The 18,704-nt window shown below is 46.2% G+C and overlaps 1 protein-coding gene across 3 annotated transcripts in view; it reads left to right on the plus strand.

Annotated features, from left to right (window-relative positions):
- The window catches only part of LOC135896963 (F-box only protein 47-like), a 38,958-nt gene that overhangs the window by 15,559 nt on the left and 4,695 nt on the right, over positions 1-18,704 (plus strand). For all 3 annotated transcript variants that reach the window (XM_065425514.2, XM_065425515.2, XM_065425516.2), the window contains 6 exons: positions 4,496-4,639; positions 5,543-5,619; positions 6,019-6,220; positions 8,350-8,517; positions 14,898-15,059; positions 18,356-18,498. In XM_065425514.2, coding sequence (XP_065281586.2) covers positions 4,496-4,639; positions 5,543-5,619; positions 6,019-6,220; positions 8,350-8,517; positions 14,898-15,059; positions 18,356-18,498 — 896 coding nt within the window. The remainder of the gene's footprint in view (positions 1-4,495; positions 4,640-5,542; positions 5,620-6,018; positions 6,221-8,349; positions 8,518-14,897; positions 15,060-18,355; positions 18,499-18,704) is intronic.

Genomic DNA, 18,704 nt, shown 5'->3' on the forward strand with positions numbered 1-18,704 from the left:
GTTCGTGTGTTTCCTTTTTCCGAGGAAGCCACGTTTGTTGAGATACTGAGAACGCATTGAAACCCTGAAATAGCGTTAATCATACATTCAAAATGGACAAACAATGTGCTCTTGAAGAAAAACAAAGAAGAGAAGCGGACCTTTACAACAAACAAGAAACTTATGGACGCGCCTAGTATGACAATTATTAACGCTTAATGCGCATCGATTGGATCGTTGTCTGAAAACTTTCGAGCCTTGCCGAAGGCATCAAAGGGCGCCAGGCATACGCTGCCCTCTGTCGTCGTCTGCCACTTTGTGTGCCCGCGGCTTGCTTTTTCGTCCCCGAAAATGAGGCCGTAAACGCGGGAGGAATTGCCAGCCTCCATTTTTCCTCACCTTCGCGGCGCATTCTACAGCAGTGACAGTCTCACTGGTCCTGTTCGCACACGCATATCTCCGCCCGGTTGAACCTTCCAGCCGCACCCTTACTCGCGTAGACGCGTTCTGATTTGTTGTCAGGTGACGCCTTGGTTTTCTCACCCGCCACAACGAGCTCTTTGACGTTTTGCGTGATGGCCTGTCCGCTTGTCTTACGGACTGCGGTGTGGCGACTTTCTATATTCTTTGCTGAGCCGAGTACTTGGCTCGCTTGATCTTGCGCTGTTTAACCAATTTTTGCCACGCCAGGCGGTCGCCTAATGCGCCTCTGAAGTTCCCGAGCATTGGGTTCCTGCCCTGCTGGACTGCCCTGGCATTCTCCTCTCCTTTTAACGATTCTGGAAAGTCGCCCAAGTGCGGAGGTACGAGCGAGTTTTCAGCGCCTCCATGAACCTTTTGGGAATGTTCAAACTGGTCTCGTCTCCGCAAGGAACGTCCTCAGGGATAGTCTTTGTTTCTACTTTCGCAACGTAATCGCTCCCTCCTTCCGTCGAGATTCCTTCAACCACCTTCAGTAAGTCTGAAGAGCTTTCCGAATGTTTTAGTGCCAAATTAGTCTCTAATTCTTCTGTTAGCCCTTGCTGTGGTATTCGCACTGACCCGGATGCCTCGTCGCTAGCGCCTTTTTTGTTGATTTCACTAGCTATGTGCTGTGCTTCCTGAATGTTACTGTCACGAGGAATATTTTCGGCTTCGTTGCCGTGATTTCTCTCCGCCGTGATCTCTTGAGCCTAGGAACGCGTGAAAATTTGTACCGTATGGTCGCCAAAACTCAGGCCCTCCTTCTTCAACAGCACCTCGGAATGATTTGAAAATAAGTAGGGATATTGTTTCGACAGATTTGGTGATACTATTGCTTCAGTCAGCAATAGTACAAACGGCCCTTCAATCTTTACACTGGCTATAGGCAAGCAAACACAATTATTCTCGACAACCTGCCGGATCCACGCATATTCCCGGGTGAAATCCTCAGGTTTCACAAACGCAGGGCGGACAATGTCCATTGTCGCAGCTGAGTGCCTAAGTACTTTACACGCCATTCCGTTTACTACTAGGTAGCGAAGGTAAGGTTCTAGGAGGGCCAAGTTATCATCGCCTTCTTTCACAAAAGTAAAAACAATTCTAGGCTTCTGACAGCCGATCGCAAGGTGTCTCCTGGCAACGGAAACAGACGACCGGTTTTCTAGCCTCAAATGCTTTTTCTGTTTTTTTTTCTTTTCGTCTTTTACTGCGGTGTTGTTTTCTCCTGAGTTATCGGGCTGCACGCCTTTTGTCCCACCTCCAGCCTTTTCGTGGTAAATGGGGCGCCTGTTTTCCTCTTTGATGAATTTAGTGAATGGCCTGACGCGCGTTTTCTCGGATTCGCGACGTGCGGCGAATTCATCTGCTAGCACTGCAGAACGTTCCAAGTCCTTTTCACCCGACCTATCATGAATCCACAGGCGCATCTCTTCGCTCAAGGACCGATCGAACTGCTCCATGCAGATTAATTCAATAACCTTGTCGTGACAACCCAACACGTCTTCCCATTTTAACCACTCAATTAAATTAACTTTCAACTTATAAGTGAAACCTTGAATACTCTCCCGGCGTTCTAGCTGTCTCCCGAAAACAACGACAGAAAGCCTCCGCTGAGAGCCGATACTTCCTTAGCAACGCGGCTTTTACTTTCTGATAGTCATTTGCGTCGTCTCACGTTAGCCTTGCAATTATTTCTGTTGCTTCACCAGGAAGAAAAGTCAGAGTCTGTTGGGGCCAACTCTCTAGTGCCAACCCCTTTCTCGCAGGTTCGTTCAAAAGTAACGTGAAACAATCCCATGTCATCGTTTACCTTGTACGATGGCATGAGATCCCTTATTTTTACTCGTGCTTCACCTGAACGTCTTTCATTTATTGAGGTGTTATTTGACGATTTCATGGCCAGATCCCGCTGCACGTCTAATTCTTTTAGCCTTATTTCGTGAGCTCTCTGTCTTTCTTCTGCAGCGATTTGCTCACATTTTTTTACTTTCCTCTGCAGCTCTTTGTTCAGCTTTCTCATTTCGTTTCTCTTCCCACGCTTCTCAGACTTCGTCCTCAAGTGCCCCGCACTTCTCAATTACCTGAATAAGCTGCGGCTTTCTCTGACTTTTCCCGACCTCAATTCCCAGCTCTTTACAAATTAACAACTCTGACTTTCTTCATTTGATTAATTCATGGTCAATCCCGAACGAGTACTTTCTTACTCTGCTGTGACGTGAGGAAGCTTTCAACAGGAGCGTGCACGTACAGAAACTAACTTGCAGTTTTAGAAAACACACGAGCTAAAACTTGGCAAATTCTCAAAGTCAAGCGCTCACCATTCTGCTGAAGCCAGGACGAAGGGTGGAGTATCCAATTGGTGCCTATACCAGTTGACAATCTCGACCGAGTGAGGGGAGTCTTCACCCCAAGAATCAGGAAACGACGAAAAAGCCGGGAATCGTGATGATGAAAAAAAAAAGTATAAAACATTGCATTCACTTCAGTGGTACATGGATGTGACTCTCATTTGAGTCTCGAGCGGTTGTGATTAACACGGGGGCCAGGACGGTTTTAAATAACCCCTGGCGGTCCTGTGGTCGTCGCCGTCTTCTTCCGGAGCCTGTCTTTCCTTTTGCCTATCCTTGATGTCAACTCGGGGAAAAAGGTGACGTCGTTTATACGCTTATTCCGGAAAACGAAGTGAAAAGTGCAAGCCTTTTTCTCCGCTGGGTGCATTTTGCGCGATCGTGTCGTAGCGCCTGCGCTTGTGACGCGTCACAGCGTGCTGCGGCGGGGCGTGTGGTAGCGTCGAACTGTGGTCGCCTTGCGCATCGTTCTGCGTGCGCTTTTGAAGTTGTTGCTGCTCCTCGCGCTTTGAGAAATGTTCTGCTTTTCAAGTTCTCTGTGCTCAAACTTTAGCTCCTCTGCGGGTATGCTTCCGCCATCTAGCAGCACCCCCCATCAACATAGTGCAGGCCTGTCGTGAACATTTTCGACAAATTTGGTGTAGCGTAAGGGAGGATATTTTTTGTCTTTCGTTATCGGAATTATCACTATCTTGATAGTACTATGTCGCGAGAACGAAATGGTGGGTGTGGATGTCGTTGTTTTTTTTTTGTTTCGTCAGTGAACGCGTTTTAAGAGAAACACATGCGATCGGAAACCATTTAGCGCGTCACATCACTTTACTAACCTGCCCTCACAACAATTAAGACATTGAACTTGTGCCTCACATTGCTATGTCAGCTATAGTAACCCTTGTAACCAGAGCGGGGTGCATTTACATCCGCACACCATTTTCAACTAGTGCTACGCGCCATGTCGCCTGCTACCGATAGCTTGCACGATGCCTGCACTTCGGAGGTAGCGAGTTCAGGAGAACCGCGAACTCGTGCATAACTTGCCTTGCACGACGTCAAATCCTAAAATCGACGACAAAAGTGCTGCACTCCCTGAACTAATCCAGAAAGTGCAGCCAAATTGAAGATATGTTTTGTTGTCACGCTAGCTACGCAATCCACACAAAACCTTCAACGCGAAGTCCAAACGATAGCGTCCGTTCGGTAAACACGAAGCTCCCTCTCGCGTTCTGCGCAAGCGCAGTCAGTGCATTATGTTTTATAGCGCACGCAAGAAGTTTTCGCTATACTCTCTTATTACATAGTTTTTGTTGAGCGTTGCTCTCCACTCCGATCAGATTGCTGAATTTTTACTATTTGCACACAGCGGCTCAGCTCCAACGCGTTTTGCGTGCGTGCAATGCTCATGCCGGAAGTGAAAAGGAAAACGTAACCGAGGCTCCGCTGCCTAGCCATTTCAGCCGATTGGGAATATGCGGCCACTTGGCTTCTGAGCGGTCTTGCAGCCACGGTGACATCGCGTCGCTCGCGTCTAGGGGAGACGAGCTTATCCAAAATACGAAATCGAAGCAATTCCCTATACAGTGCTTCAGCGCGAGAAATCGGAACTGAGCGGGGAGTAATCGACGCGCAGATATAAAGCTGTCTACGACGTCTATGCACTCGAAACCCAATAACCCGTCAGTCGCCGTTTCCCCGCTCTGCTGACGCAGTGGACTCCCTCAGCGTGCTGAGCATATGCTCTTTGCTGCTGCGGGACCAACTGGTGGGCTACCTCAGCTGGGCCCCCGCTCTCAAAGCGCTCAGCTTCCAACACATGCACCAGAAAGACGCTGTAAAGCACTGCAGGAACCTTGGTGAGTTCGCTCGACGAAGTACTGTGGATAGTCACATCGGGTACGGGGTGAACTTGATGGAGTGGTATCAATCCACCGTTATTTCTTATAATTGGCTTGACCGGTGTTGGCAGCGCTAGACCCACTCACGATGCAAGTAACTCTGTGGCACGTTATTCCCCGCGCGTCGGAAGGAAACGCTTGGACCGTGCACGGAACTCGGGTGGAGCAATTGCCGAGATGCAACTGCGAATAAAGTAGTACTGTGTGATGGAACAGTGCGACCAGATGAATGAACGGTTAAATTTAAAAGAAAGGATAAGAATACTCATTGCAATATTTAGAATGAGAGGAATTTAGACTAGTTAAACTAAGAATAAAAAGTAAAATATGGATTCATCCGTATACCTCGCGCCATCCTCGTTTTCCTTCCTCAACGGAACTACTTGTTCATGTGGGAAAAAATATGTGACTTCTGACAGCCGATGGCTATGCTGTGTTTCACTCTTTCTTGCCATCAACTTCGAATATCTGTTAGAATTTATTCCTTAAGTTCACGCATTGGTTAATAATAAACATTCGCATTAGATACTGCAACAACAAGAGAAGGAGGAAATAGTATGTCCCGTTGTAAACAGTACCATGTGTAATATATATATATATATATATATATATATATATATATATATATATATATATATATATATATATATATATATAACGAGCAAAATAAATACAACGGAAAAATAATTAACTGCAGCGATATATATGTGAAGTTAGATACTAAGCGCTCAAAGCTTAAACATTACATTTGGTGTATTAGCTATGGAGTAAAGTGAACAAGACCAGGAAAACCTAAGTCTATAGTGTCGGTAAGCCAATTACAAGGTCACAAATATATTGTTGAAACTTCTATTGCTCCAGGAGTGCTGATGAAGAGGGTCACCTGTCTTTTCCCGACCAAGGAGCGGCTCAAGATAATGCTGCGGTTCGTCGAAAAGGTGGGCCTATGATGCGTCGTCTGTCTACTGGCTGCACAAGGAATGGAGAAGGGTCATTCTTTCATTCATTCCGTATATAAATAAATGAATATATTAATAAAATAAATAACTAAATAAATATGAGTGAGTGAGTGAGTGAGTGAGTGAGTGAGTGAGTGAGTGAGTGAGTGAGTGAGTGAGTGAGTGAGTGAGTGAGCGAGCGAGTGAGTGAGTGAGTGAGTGAGTGAGTGAGTGAGTGAGTGAGTGAGTGAGTGAGTGAGTGAGTGAGTGAGTGAGTGAGTGAGTGAGTGAGTGAGTGAGTGAGTCTGTCTGTCTGTCTGTACTGCCCTCCCTCCTTTCGTTCCCCTGTGCTGTAGCGCAAGGTAACGGAGAGGTGACGCGCACTGCGCGATGCCGCAGTTCGTGAGCCGGCCGACGCTCGTGCGCAGCCACCTGCCGCGCGACCTGGAAGCCGCCGGTCGCCAGTGGCACCAGTACGGCGCCTTCCTGATGGCCGCCGTGGTCGGCTGGGTGGACAGCGAGTGCCAGCTGGTGCACGAGGTGCTCTTGGGGCTCTCCTCCGCGCAGCGATTCACCTCCAGGGTGCTCGGGGCAAGGCCCGGTGGGTGCCCGGCTCGTCCAGCGTAGTCGTACCACGGATGGGCGTCATACATACACCATGAGGCCCCGGGTGCTTCAATGGATACTTCTCAAAGGGGCGCTAAACACTCAACGGACCTGACGAGAACAATTTGGACTTGTCACGTACTGACTAAAGCAGTAGTGGAAGAAACGAGGCATGAACAGAGAAAGCGAGGCGCAAGAACGCAAGTATGCCTCGCCTCCTGTGTCCGTGTCTCGTTTTCGCGCTATTTCTCTGTTGTACTCAACGAACGTCTTTAGGTCGATAGTCTTTCCAACGGATGTCTTTAGGCCTTCAACGAAGATCTAAAGGACGCTTAAAAGTTAGTTCACTCCGGCCAAGTACTCTCCCAAGAATCTATTGTTGAAAAGTTATTAGCGCTGAGATAAATCGGAAAGTTTCTTTCATTGCACTAGTAAGCCCGAAGTGCAGTGCGTCCAAGCTGACGTGACGTCACGGTTTTATAGGCTCATTTGTGCACGTTTTGGTTGTTTCCGTTCAGAAAACGTTCTCTAGACTCAGTTGGATTTAGAAACAAATGCAATTGTTGTTTATCGATAAACTGCCGACTAATCAAGAGCAGACGATTTCAAATTCCGTGACATCACGAGGAGCTGTGGCACCGGAACTTCAAGACGGCCTCGCCACGCGTTCCTTGTTTAAAACTCTTTTCTGCCTTACCAAAACTTCGCTACAGTAAGATAGACCGTTTTTGTGTCCCAGATTTATAATTCACTAATTAATCCGCACCCAATACGATTCTTTAATGACCGTTCGAAGGCTCCATTTTGCAGCTTCACGTACTACGAGACATGAACTTCGCTACGCTACAACTCTTAACGCGATCGCTTCAAAATCTACTAGTTGATTTGGTATGTGACGCTCTCCAGTGTTATAGTAATCTCACGGAAGCGTCGACCGGCATTCGGTCACTGGCGCGGGACGGGACACACCTGCGAAAGTAGCGAAGGTATGCGCGCAGAGCGTCCTGCATGGTGTCAGGGGACCATCTGCTAGGCGTAGCGCCTGCTATAAATAATTAGCATATATACCGTTCGCAGCCGCTTATTCTGTATATACCACTGTGCGCACAAGAGCACGTGCGCACATTTATGGTTGCATTGTAACTGTGTAGGTAACATGGAAAATGGGGAGCATAACAGAGCAGCCCAGCACACGATCCACGCGACGCTCGCAAACGAGTGAGCTGTGGGCGCATGCGCCTTGCATCGCTACGGCGCTCACCGTCGCTTTGGTCGGCGCTCCCGTGAGATTATTACCTCAACGGAGAGCTGTACGGACAACTTGCTTCAATCTCCCAATCGCAATGAGGCGCCTTATAATACTTGAAAAGCATCGCTCCACCTCAGCCGTCCTTTGACCTTCGCCATCCTTGATGCCCTTACACGAAAGGAAGCATCGTTTCACTATGCTTAAGTTCAAGGGTTCCTTGAAAAAAACCAGTGTACGTAAAGGCGTGCTGCTGTATGTGCTCTAGCTGCATGTGTGTACCTCCTCATAAAAGTTTGGAACACAGTGCCCTCTTTAATACAGCTGTCAATATTTTTCTATTCTACTAGAAATAGTTGATAGAAGAACGAACAGAGCATCGAAAATTATATGTTGCATTGTGTAGAAGAAATAAAAAAACAAAAGCAAACAAAAACGACAAAATTCAGACGCGTACCTTATCACTTATTGATTACATGTGGATAAGTTGTACTTCTTAATACCCGCTTCGTTCCTTGAGGAACTGCTAGGGCTACACATGATCTCCTGGTGCGTTCATGTAATATAGAGTCATCTATATGCTGTTCAGCCTGCATATTTAGAATCTTCGAGTCTGGTCTCGAACAAAATCAATCAATCAATCAATCAATCAATCAATCAATCAATCAATCAATCAATCAATCAATCAATCAATCAATCAATCAATCACAATGTTCGTAATCTCTCTGAAGCGTACTATGGCTGTAACCGGTCTATCGCCTGATTTGCGTCAAAGCCATCGTCTTCCCTGGACACGCGATTAAACTGGGGCTGCCGGTGGCCAACGACCGGCGAAAAAGAGAGGGACGAGCGAACGAGCGCGTCGCGGTGGTGCGCAGGGCAGCTGCGCCGCGACGAGCTGGCGCTGCGTCACTTCCTGCGCTGCCTGTTCCTGTCCGAGGTGAGCCCCGAGGACAGCTGCGCCTGGCTGCAGAGGCTGCTGCAGCCCTGGCCACTCGTGTTCCGCGCCAAGCTGCTCTACATCATCTACGGGCCCTGCTGCCACCGTGAGTGGGCTGGATGGATGGGATGGGATGGGAGGGAGGGAGGGAGGGAGGGAGGGAGGGAGGGAGGGATGAACGGATGGACGGAAGGATGGAAGGATGGATGGATGGATGGATGGATGGATGGATGGATGGATGGATGGATGGATGGATGGATGGATGGATGGATGGATGGATGGATGGATGGATGGATGGATGGATGGGTGGGTGAGTGGGTGCGTGGGTGGATGGGTAGGTGCGTGGGTGGATGAACGGATCTTCCCACCTGCAACATGTTCTTTCACTATTCGCTCAGCCTCTCTTAAAGAAAAAGTAATCAGCAGAAAACTAAAGTAATGTTTAACAGTCTCGGAAGGGAACAGCAGTTTACGATAGGTAGCGAGGCACTGGAAGTGGTAAGGGAATACATCTACTTAGGACAGGTAGTGACTGCGGATCCGGATCACGAGACTGAAATAATCAGAAGTATAAGAATGGGCTGGGGTGCGTTTGGTAGGCATTCTCAGATCAAGAACAGCAGGTTGCCATTATCCCTCAAGAGAAAAGTGTATAACAGCTGTGCCTTACCAGCACTAACGTACGGGGCAGAAACCTCGAGGCTTACGACAAGGGTTCTAGTTAAATTGAGGACGACGCAACGAGCTATGGAAAGAAGAATCATGGGTGTAACGTTAAGGGATAAGAAAAGAGCAGATTGGTTGAGTGAACAAACACGAGTTAATGATATCTTAGTTGAAATCAAGAAAAAGAAATGGGCATGGGCAGGACATGCAATGAGGAAGGAAGATAACCAATGGTCATTACGGGTTACGGACTGGATTCCAAGAAAAGGGAAGCGTAGCAGGGGGCGGCAGAAAATTAGGTTGGCGGATGAGATTAAGAAGTTTGCAAGGGCGACATGGCAACAATTAGTACATGACCGGGGTAGTTGGAGAAGTTTGGGAGAGGCCTTTGCCCTACAGTGGGCGTAACCAGGCTGCTGCTGCGGATGCTGCTGCTGATGATGGTGAAGAGCAACAATAGGTCAATAAAGACTGTCAACTATATTGCTCAAAATCTTGTTCTCATTCGTTTTAAATGAAAACGAAAGGTTCGATACGTAACTGATGAAATGAAAGTCACGCATACTTTTTTAAAGCTAACGCTGAAACTCAAGAGGCGGTAAGTCAGTGCGACGTCACAAATAGTGCTTAAAGTGCTTGCCCGGGTGTGAGCCATTTTGGAGCAGGAAAAGCTTTTCAAGCTCGCCATAGCCGTATTCTTTGATTTGTCCTCCTTTACAGACAAGCAGTTATTCAGATCCGAGTCAAAGCTGTCAAAATCCATGGCGCCATACGTCATGGCGAACTGCACAGAGCGTCGCCACCCTTATTTTCTTGTGCATCTTTTCTAGCTTACCAAGTCACCTTTCGTGGTTAGAGTGACCAGTGGCATTGTAGAAGCGTAATATTCTAATACACCGTAACTTGATGTGCGTGTTTAATGTCTCCTTAATGAAAGTAATAATTTAGGAATGTGAGCGCCCACTCAAGCGTGGCTATGACCGGTTCATCGCGAATTAGAAACCAAAAAAAAGTTTGTAAATTCTTGAGAACTTGAAAAAAAAGAGGGAGACGGGTAGTTTAGTTTTAAGAGATTAAAGTTAAAATAAAAGCAGCAAAATTTGTAATCAAAACAAGAAGAAATGAAGAACAGAATAAAAACGACGTACCGCGCGAAGGAAAAGGACTGCGACAGACGATATACACTGCGCTGTGTATGTCGTCTCTCGCAGTCCTTGTCCTTCGCGCTGTACGTTGTTTTTATCACGAATTACCAACTAGCCCAAGCAACCACCCTAAAAAAACAGTATTTTTTTTTCATAGTGCGCTTCTCCGCATTAAGTGGTCTTCTAAGGAGAAGCACGCTTCAGTGATCCCTGTCGGCGACATTCCCAACTTTCGAACCCAACTATATGAAAGCGGTATTATTAAAAAAGAAACCGTTTGCTACAACCTAATCTCTGCGAAAATGCTTGCGGTAGCTCCATATAAAAGTAATATGGCTTACCGAACTTTCGACCTTGTTCTTTTTGGCCGACATCATTTTTAGTGCTAAGCGCAGAAAATGTCTATATAGACGAGACGGGCAGAAGAAGAGACACACGGACACCAGCGCTTGTCCGCGTATCTTGTTTTGTCCGCCTCGGCTAAGGTTTCTGCGCCAAGCACTAGAAAATGATTAGGACACAGTGTGCACGTTTCAAGCCTTCTAACCTAAACTAACAAGCTCAAACAGCAGCAGTCTTGATCGCACTTTTCGAGACTTCTTCTCCTCCACGGACATCAGACGATCGCCTGCTGGGACGACGCTCCGCTATACGAGCCCTCGAGGAATCTCCAGGTCTCGTGGCTTAAATTGCTGCAGCACACTTTTGACGCAACATTATATTGGGGCGAAGAAGGCGCGTGGTGTTTGGAAGCCTTTTTTTTTGTTACTGCTCCGGTCCTTGTTTTTAGCTGTCGCAACTGTCAAATCCACACCCGAACGAACACGGTGCGGTTCGTATGAAAAGGTTGGTGCACGCTCCCTCCTCACCTCCCCCTCCCCCCTTCCCCACACCCACCCACAAAGAAAAAGAAAAAAAAGGAACGGAAAAATAAAGAAAAGTGAGAAAGAAAGTAATAAAAAGGAGAGAGAGAGAGAGAGAGAGAGAGAGAGAAGGGGTTGCTTATAGAGCAACGTCTTCTGTCGGTTTGAGAGGTGCCTTTGTCGTACATTGCAGTTATAATTATGCTGCTGGTAATTGTGAGAATGACTTCGATGGGACGGTGCACAACGCGTCGCAGCGCGGATTCTCTATTTAGTCATTACGCTTGGAAGATGTAGTTTTATTGAGTCGCAGTTACCGACTCACGAAACCTGCAAAGTGGGGTTGCGGCTGAAAAAAAAAAAGAAAGGCCAAAGAAGAGAAAATTCGCGTGACTATAGGGGCATCTGTGCAACTTCGGTACGGGCGCTCGGTAATTGATTCATTCGCCTTCCGTCTGGCTAGGGACGCGCGGATTTGGCGGTTCGCGTGTTTACACGGAGGCTAATAGGATCATTGCTGTCCGATGCAGGACTTCCTCTCATTTGTTCCTTTCTTCTGCAGCGGCTCCGCAAAGGGCATTCATTGATGCCTGGGGGACAATCGCGGCCACACACGCGCACAAGAGGAAAGTTCTCCAATGAAGGCGTTTTGTGCGTTCATACTGTGGACAGAGCCGTTGGGAATATTTCCTTTCTCGGCAGCCGTGTTGATTTTCCATTTCCCTTTCCGCGCGTTCACCGTCGATGCACCGCCGGGCCTAAGCCCATCTGCAGCTGAACTGCTTTTACTGAGTGGACCCTCTGCCTCACGTGTACGGTGCAGCGTTCCGAAGCTGGTTCTCTAATTTGTAAAACCACCCGTAACTCCCGCTCCCCAACACGCGCACACGCACACGCGGAACCGACAGTCACACACAGGAACCGACAGTGTGGCTGGCACCGATCTCGGTGCCAGCCACAGAGCGTGGCATCTGCATAAGTTTTATTGCAACAAAGTTAATCAACGCTTGTTCAAGTGATGGCGAGGAAAATCTTTTTTCCCTGTCAATGGTTTTAGATGGGCTCTAAACATTGTAAGGTTCACTAAAGGTACTTTCTCTCAACTCGACGGTGGCAATACCTTGTGTCGCTGTACTGATTCAATGCTAACGCATTGCCGTCGACAGTAATTTGCGACTGTCACATTCTTATAGGTCAGCGGCATAATACATACATAAATAACGGCAGAAGCCGATCGAACTTGATTGTGTGGTTACCTTGCATTCTATCTTAACGTAGCATCAAAGTTATAACATATCACTTGCCGGGACAATATACATTGAACTTCTGAAGGTAGCATCAAAGTTATACATGTCGCTTGCTGGCGCAACATACATTGAATTTCTAGAGCAGGTATCATGTCATAAGGTTTTATTATGACATCCGGCATCGCATTTACACATTGTTGGCTCCTGTAAACTTTTCGCCGATCTGCTTAAATCAGTCGTCACTTTAGACAACATCTATTTAGACTAAATTACCGTTATTAATTGCGGAATATAACAATCATTTAAGGCAAATAGTTCCGTTATTTATAAAAAATGCCAAAATTATAACTTTAAGATGTTTTGTTCTTTCACATAAAATCAACGTTTTCAGAGCGTAGGAGCACCCGCCGCCGCAGTTACGTATTGTTTATGAATTATGACGATGTGGGGCCTTCACAGACGTTGTGACAGCGCCCAGATCGACAGTTCTACGTGCATGGTTCCTTCTTTGCTTCGTTAATCCTCTTTTATCTTTTCTTTCCTTCAACTGGAGACATAATTTTCAGCGAAGTCGAAGTGGAAAGGGACTGTTCTGAAAGACTTGCTTTCTGCGGTAATTCAGTCCTGATGTTCTTCACTGGGTCCCAAGTATGCACTTTCTCATCGATTCTCAGTTTGTCGAATGTTAGCCTAATTTTTGCTCCGTTTGCCCTTTAATTTACAGCTGAATGCCACAAGTGCGTGCGCGTTTCCCTTACTCTCTTGGAAAAATCTTCGGAAACAGTTAATGGTGTGCGTTTCAGTTTGTAGCAGCAAGATAAGATTTTGGAGTTTTTTTTTTTCGGCGTAATAAAACAATCTAAGGATGATTGGGTGGTCTCGGTTACCTGTGCGGGTACCTATCCTGTAAATTCTATCAAGGGTTTCCACTTCAATGCCTAGCGTTTCTTTTAAAATGTTTTCGCGCACTATCTTTTCGAGTGAAACTATATCTTCGTTAGGTTCTTCCGTTACACCGTAAATAATCACTAGCTGAGGTAACTCATGACATAGCTAACGTACTTAATGATGATGGCCAATTGGATGCAGATTCTTTAGTCTTTTCTAAAGCGTTTGACGTAGTTCCGCAACAGGATTTACTCACAAAATTATCGGCTTTTGGTATTAGTAATAAAATAATATCCTGGATCAACAGTTTTCTAACCAATCGTAAACATAGCGTTCCAATCGATAATCATATTTCACAACCTCTCGATGTGTACTCCGGAGTACCTCAGGGATCGTTTTCTGGCACCACTCTTGTTCTTGATGTACATTAACGACATCCAGTTTTCCATTGAAAACTCAAATCAGATGCGTCTGTTTGCTGATGACTGTGTCATGTACACAGTTGTACACAACACAGACGACCAGATAAAACTTGATAATTCATTGCAAGCAATTTACTCTTGGTGCAACACTTGGGGCATGAAACTAAACACATCAAAAACACACTACAATTCTTTCACAAATAAGAAACTCCCGCTTAACTTTACATATTCGATTGAAAGCTCAATAATCAATAAAAGCGAGGAGGTAAAATATCTAGGTATTAAACTCCCGCCTAACCTTAACGGGGAGCCTCACATCTCTTCTCACCATGTGTCAAAAAGCCGTAGGCAAGCTATCCTTTGTTAAAAAGGAAACTGCGCGCAGCACCACTATACCTCAAACTAAATGAGTATAGAAAACACTAATAAAGCCATGCCTAGAATACGCTGATATAATCTGGAGCCCTCATTGAAAATGCCTCATAAATAAAATAGAACGCATACAAAAATTAGCAATTTGGTTCTTATATTCGGATTACAAAATGCAGTCCAGTATCTCAGGTCTGCTCGCAAGGGCAAACCTAAAATCTCTCTCGCAGAGAACAGCAATTTCAAGACTAAAATTCATCTTTCAATTATACCATGGTCATTTCCAGATAACACGTTCTCATTATCTGCAAGATCATCCAAACCGCTCATCAGACTAAATCATTCCAAAGCAATCTATCTTCCGCCGAGTCGTGTTAATATTCACAAACATTTCCTTTTTCCGTCAGCCATTTCCCAGTGAAGTAAGTTAACTAACGATGTTGTGTGTTGCAATAACATCGACTCGATTATTACCGCGTTCAGTGTATGAACTTTTCACCATGATTTTTAAATTTATTAAATCATTACGTTTCTTTACCACTATTACCAGTATATTAAAATAAAAGAATCACCTGGTTAACCTCTCTCTGATTCATATATATATATATATATATATATATATATATATATATATATATATATATATATATATATATATATATATATATATATATATATATATATATATATATATATATATATATATATATATATATATATATATATATATATACTTTCATTATTTAGAGGTTGTTATGATTATTTAGGGCGATGGATTGTGCCGGTTACCTGTAAAAAATGCTAAAATTGTGCTTCTTTTTGCAGAGGTTACCGTGTGCGAGGTACATTACATAGCAGATAAACCCAGCCCTGTGCACGTGTGCAGACGAGCTCCTGTGGGTGCTGCCGTCGCTGCCCCAGACAGCGATGGGGTCTCCGCTGCTGCGCGCCTCGCTGGCGCACATGGGAGCGGCGCTGTCCTGCCTGCACGAGGAGGCCGCGGGATGGTCCTCGGACGACACCATCACCGTGATCGAGGAGCTGTTCGGTGAGTGTATGCACACGCATACCGAAAAGGGACGAACTTTCGATCGAGAGAAAGCAGGAGGTGTAAGGCCGGAAGCGCGTGTCTTAAGCACGCTGCAGTACTCCTCACCGGGGTCAAGGGAGATGGGAGAGACAGGGTGAGGGCGTGTGTGGCAGGGTGCGATGAAACAGCGCAATGAACTGCGCACACATTGTTCAATACGGGGCGTACGCACCGTACGCGCACTAGGCGCAGGAGTACGAAACGTTCTCGCGTAAACGTATTTCGCACACTTTCATTTTACACCGCTTGTGTTTAGCGACAAGCGTCTAAGCCCGTCTCCAATAGCAAGCTCAGCAGAGACCTTATGTCACATTGGGCATGGTCAACCGGTCACCATTCGCCGAAAATATTCTCCTCCAAAAACTCGCGGGAATCAGGTGCTATATCAAAAACATCAATGCCCTGCACTCAGCCGCATATTAAAGGCCCACGTAACATATTATGTACTGAAATTCTGCAGAAACCATAGACGATGTTTTTCAGTGAAAGCAAATAGCACGAATGAACGAACGAACCAGTAAGAGAGAGAGAGAGAGAGAGAGAGATCGTTTTTCTTTCTGAGTCAGACCGCTTACCACCGACGTAGCCACCGCCGACCTACCACGAAAACGGCCGAAAGGGCCAAAGATAGTTATCCGCTTAAAAGTGGCGGTTCGCTGGAACAATATCGGTTGGAGCAAACATTCGCAAGAAAGCGCGAGACATTCACTTTCTAGACGAAAAAAATTGGGCCGAGGTCATCGACGATGGCTATCCGAGTACGCGAATATCATTCTTTTGAGATGAAAATAAACTTATTATACGCCTAATGGGTATTTTTTGTTGTAAATGTACACTTTGTACACTTTGTTAGCAATCTATCTCATTATCGTGCGTGTGTAACTGGCGATATGTTTTAGCTGTTATGGTGATTATTATGAATACCGGCACATGCCAAGTGGCGCATTAACAGTGACACATGTTAAAGTCAAAGAGATTCAATCAAGAGCGCCACATATCCAGTGTCACATACACATTTTTAGACTGCGCTTATCTTCAGAATCGGCCATTATTTTTGGTTTGATAGGTAGCCGGAAAGAAAACTGGTCCAATAATGCGAATAATTCTATTCGCCATAAAACAAATCCAGCCAGCGATGGCGAGTCCGACTCGTCTTCATTTGTGTGATTCCCGGTGGTGGAGAAGCGGAGAGACACGACCGTACTTCCTCCCCTTCCCTAACCCGTCTTTTGCTTCTTGCCACTGCCTTGGGTTATGTTACTGCACCTTGGCGCTGGTCTACGGATAAGCTGCATTACGTGGCTCCAGCAAATCGAGAGGCCAAAGGTATCGTCCAGGCGCAGGGTCTTTGACTGGTGACGACTTTCGTATTCTCGCAGGACAATGAGGCAATGTGTTCTTCTTAGGAAATAAATTATAGCAAAGCACTGTGGGATTTCAGTGACGGAGGCCAGCACTACCAGCGGCCATCAGAACGAGCAGAGGTGTGATCCCATAACAGCTGTTGTAACATTAAAGACGTCAAGGTAAACAGGCCACGTGGAGTGTAAATAGGCCGTTTCGTGAGGATTGACGCAATAGGCCAATCCGTGCGTGACCAGAATGTGAACCGAGTCATAAAGAGAGAGAGGAAAAAAAATGATACGCCATTTACCGTTAGCGACTCACCTTCACCTTATCACCAAGTTTCTTTATCAGCTCGGCCACTGCCTGGACGAGCGTGCACCTCGACCGGCTGCACCCACAGGTCCCGCAAGTTTGTTCGCTGACTAAAAGGCTGTCCCGGCTGAAGCCTTACTTTGCCGCGTGTCACCTCCCTTATATTTAGCGCCGAGACGGCGCCTTCACAGGCGGGTGTTATGTTACTGTGCAACCACGAGTGGTATCAGTTAGAAGACGATTTGACGTGTAGGGGTGGAATCGGTCACGACAGTCGTCTTCTTTATGAATCGTTGTCTTTCTTGTAAATATTGTAACTACATATTTATATGTGACTTCTGCAACGTAACAGTATATGTAATAGAGATCCAATGACGACTATAAAGTAATTCTAAGATTCTAATAACAGCTGCGCGTAATTTTTTATGCCATTTTGTTTTAAATTATCTCTTGGCCATAACCTCGGCGGTGGTGAAATGTTCTAAAGGCTGCCGAAAAATTTCGGCATGAGCGTGGCCACAAATTTAGCCTTTGAATAAATTCTCACAGTTCAAGCTCATTCAAATTATCGCTTCCGTTCACAACATCGACATTTCTCTTTCTACGCCTATTCTTTTTCCTCAATGCAGAGTGGCTGGTCAATACTTCCATGCTGGCTGACCGAACTTCAAGCTTTTAAATCATAATAAATTCTGTCTCTCTCTCTCTCTCTTTCTCTGTATGGGTGGCTCTATGTTCGCACGCATTCTTCGTACGTGCGAATTTGCATGTGTTATTACGTACGAGAAAGGCATCTAGCGCTCACTAATGAACGTATAGTGACCATAGTATTCACATGTTAGCATTGCGGTATCACAGTAATATCGAGGGTAACCGAGAGACCGCTACGGGGGTACAGTCGACTTGCGACGTCGTGTTTAACGGGAGAGGCACAAATTTATTCTTGCCACTTTGTTTTCTCTCGATGGATGTCGCCAACATTCAGCCAATGGCGTGTCCGTCAATTCTTTAGCCAGCGGCAAATGAAAACTGAACGGGAAGGTTCGAGTAGGAACACAAAAATGAGATGAATATACTCCCGAACGTATGTGTGACATGTCAGTGAGGCTGATTTTATTTAGACTTCCTCGTGTGAAACACCAACATTTGCCCTGCGGGGCGCAAATGGAACCATTATTTGACGACCATAAATTCCGCTCCTCTTTCATTTCAGCTAAATTTCAGCTAAAGTTGAACGCTTAATCTCACGAGGAATCCCTCAAAAGTATGCGTCTCCGCCTGTCAAGAGTGGTGTAGACCGCAAACTAAGCTCATACGAACCGTAATCTTGCCAGCATCCCACGAAGTCACGGAAGTGTCAGCAAAAGGACGCCTTGCGGTTAGTTCGTTGCTGGCATCTTTAGATTAGCGCGTTAATCGTCCCAAATGTGCACTCTGAGCCGCAGGCTTGCTGCAGAGCAGGTGGTACGCTTCGTGAACAGTGGATCGCTAATCGGATCATCCTTATAGGCTCACAGTGCGAATTTTGTGAAGGCCCGCACGCACTCTGTGCCTGATAAAAGTGCGTGCGCCTCCGGGTGACGACATCTGCGCAGTGATGTCGCGGGAGTGGCTTCCGGTGAACCGCGCCATACTGCTGGCGCATTGCGGAGTAGACATCTGCGTCCTGCTGCTCTCTTCTAAGCTCGTCAATGGACGGGAGTGTGAAGTGGCCAGCGTCCTGTACAACTTGATTTTGGTGAGTACAACCTCTATTTTATTCTGTTCTGTTAGCCTGCACGCGTGTGCACGTGTATGTGTGCGTGCGTGCGTGTGTGCGTGAGTGTGTGTGTGTGTGTGCACGCGTGTGCGTGCGTGCGTGCGTGCGTGTGTGTGTGTGTGTGTGTGTGTGTGTGTGTTTGTGCGTACATGTGCGTGCGTGCGTGTGCGTGCGTGCGTGCGTGC

This window comes from Dermacentor albipictus, chromosome 3, assembly GCF_038994185.2.
Source record: "Dermacentor albipictus isolate Rhodes 1998 colony chromosome 3, USDA_Dalb.pri_finalv2, whole genome shotgun sequence".
NCBI classification, from domain to species: Eukaryota; Metazoa; Arthropoda; class Arachnida; order Ixodida; family Ixodidae; genus Dermacentor; species Dermacentor albipictus.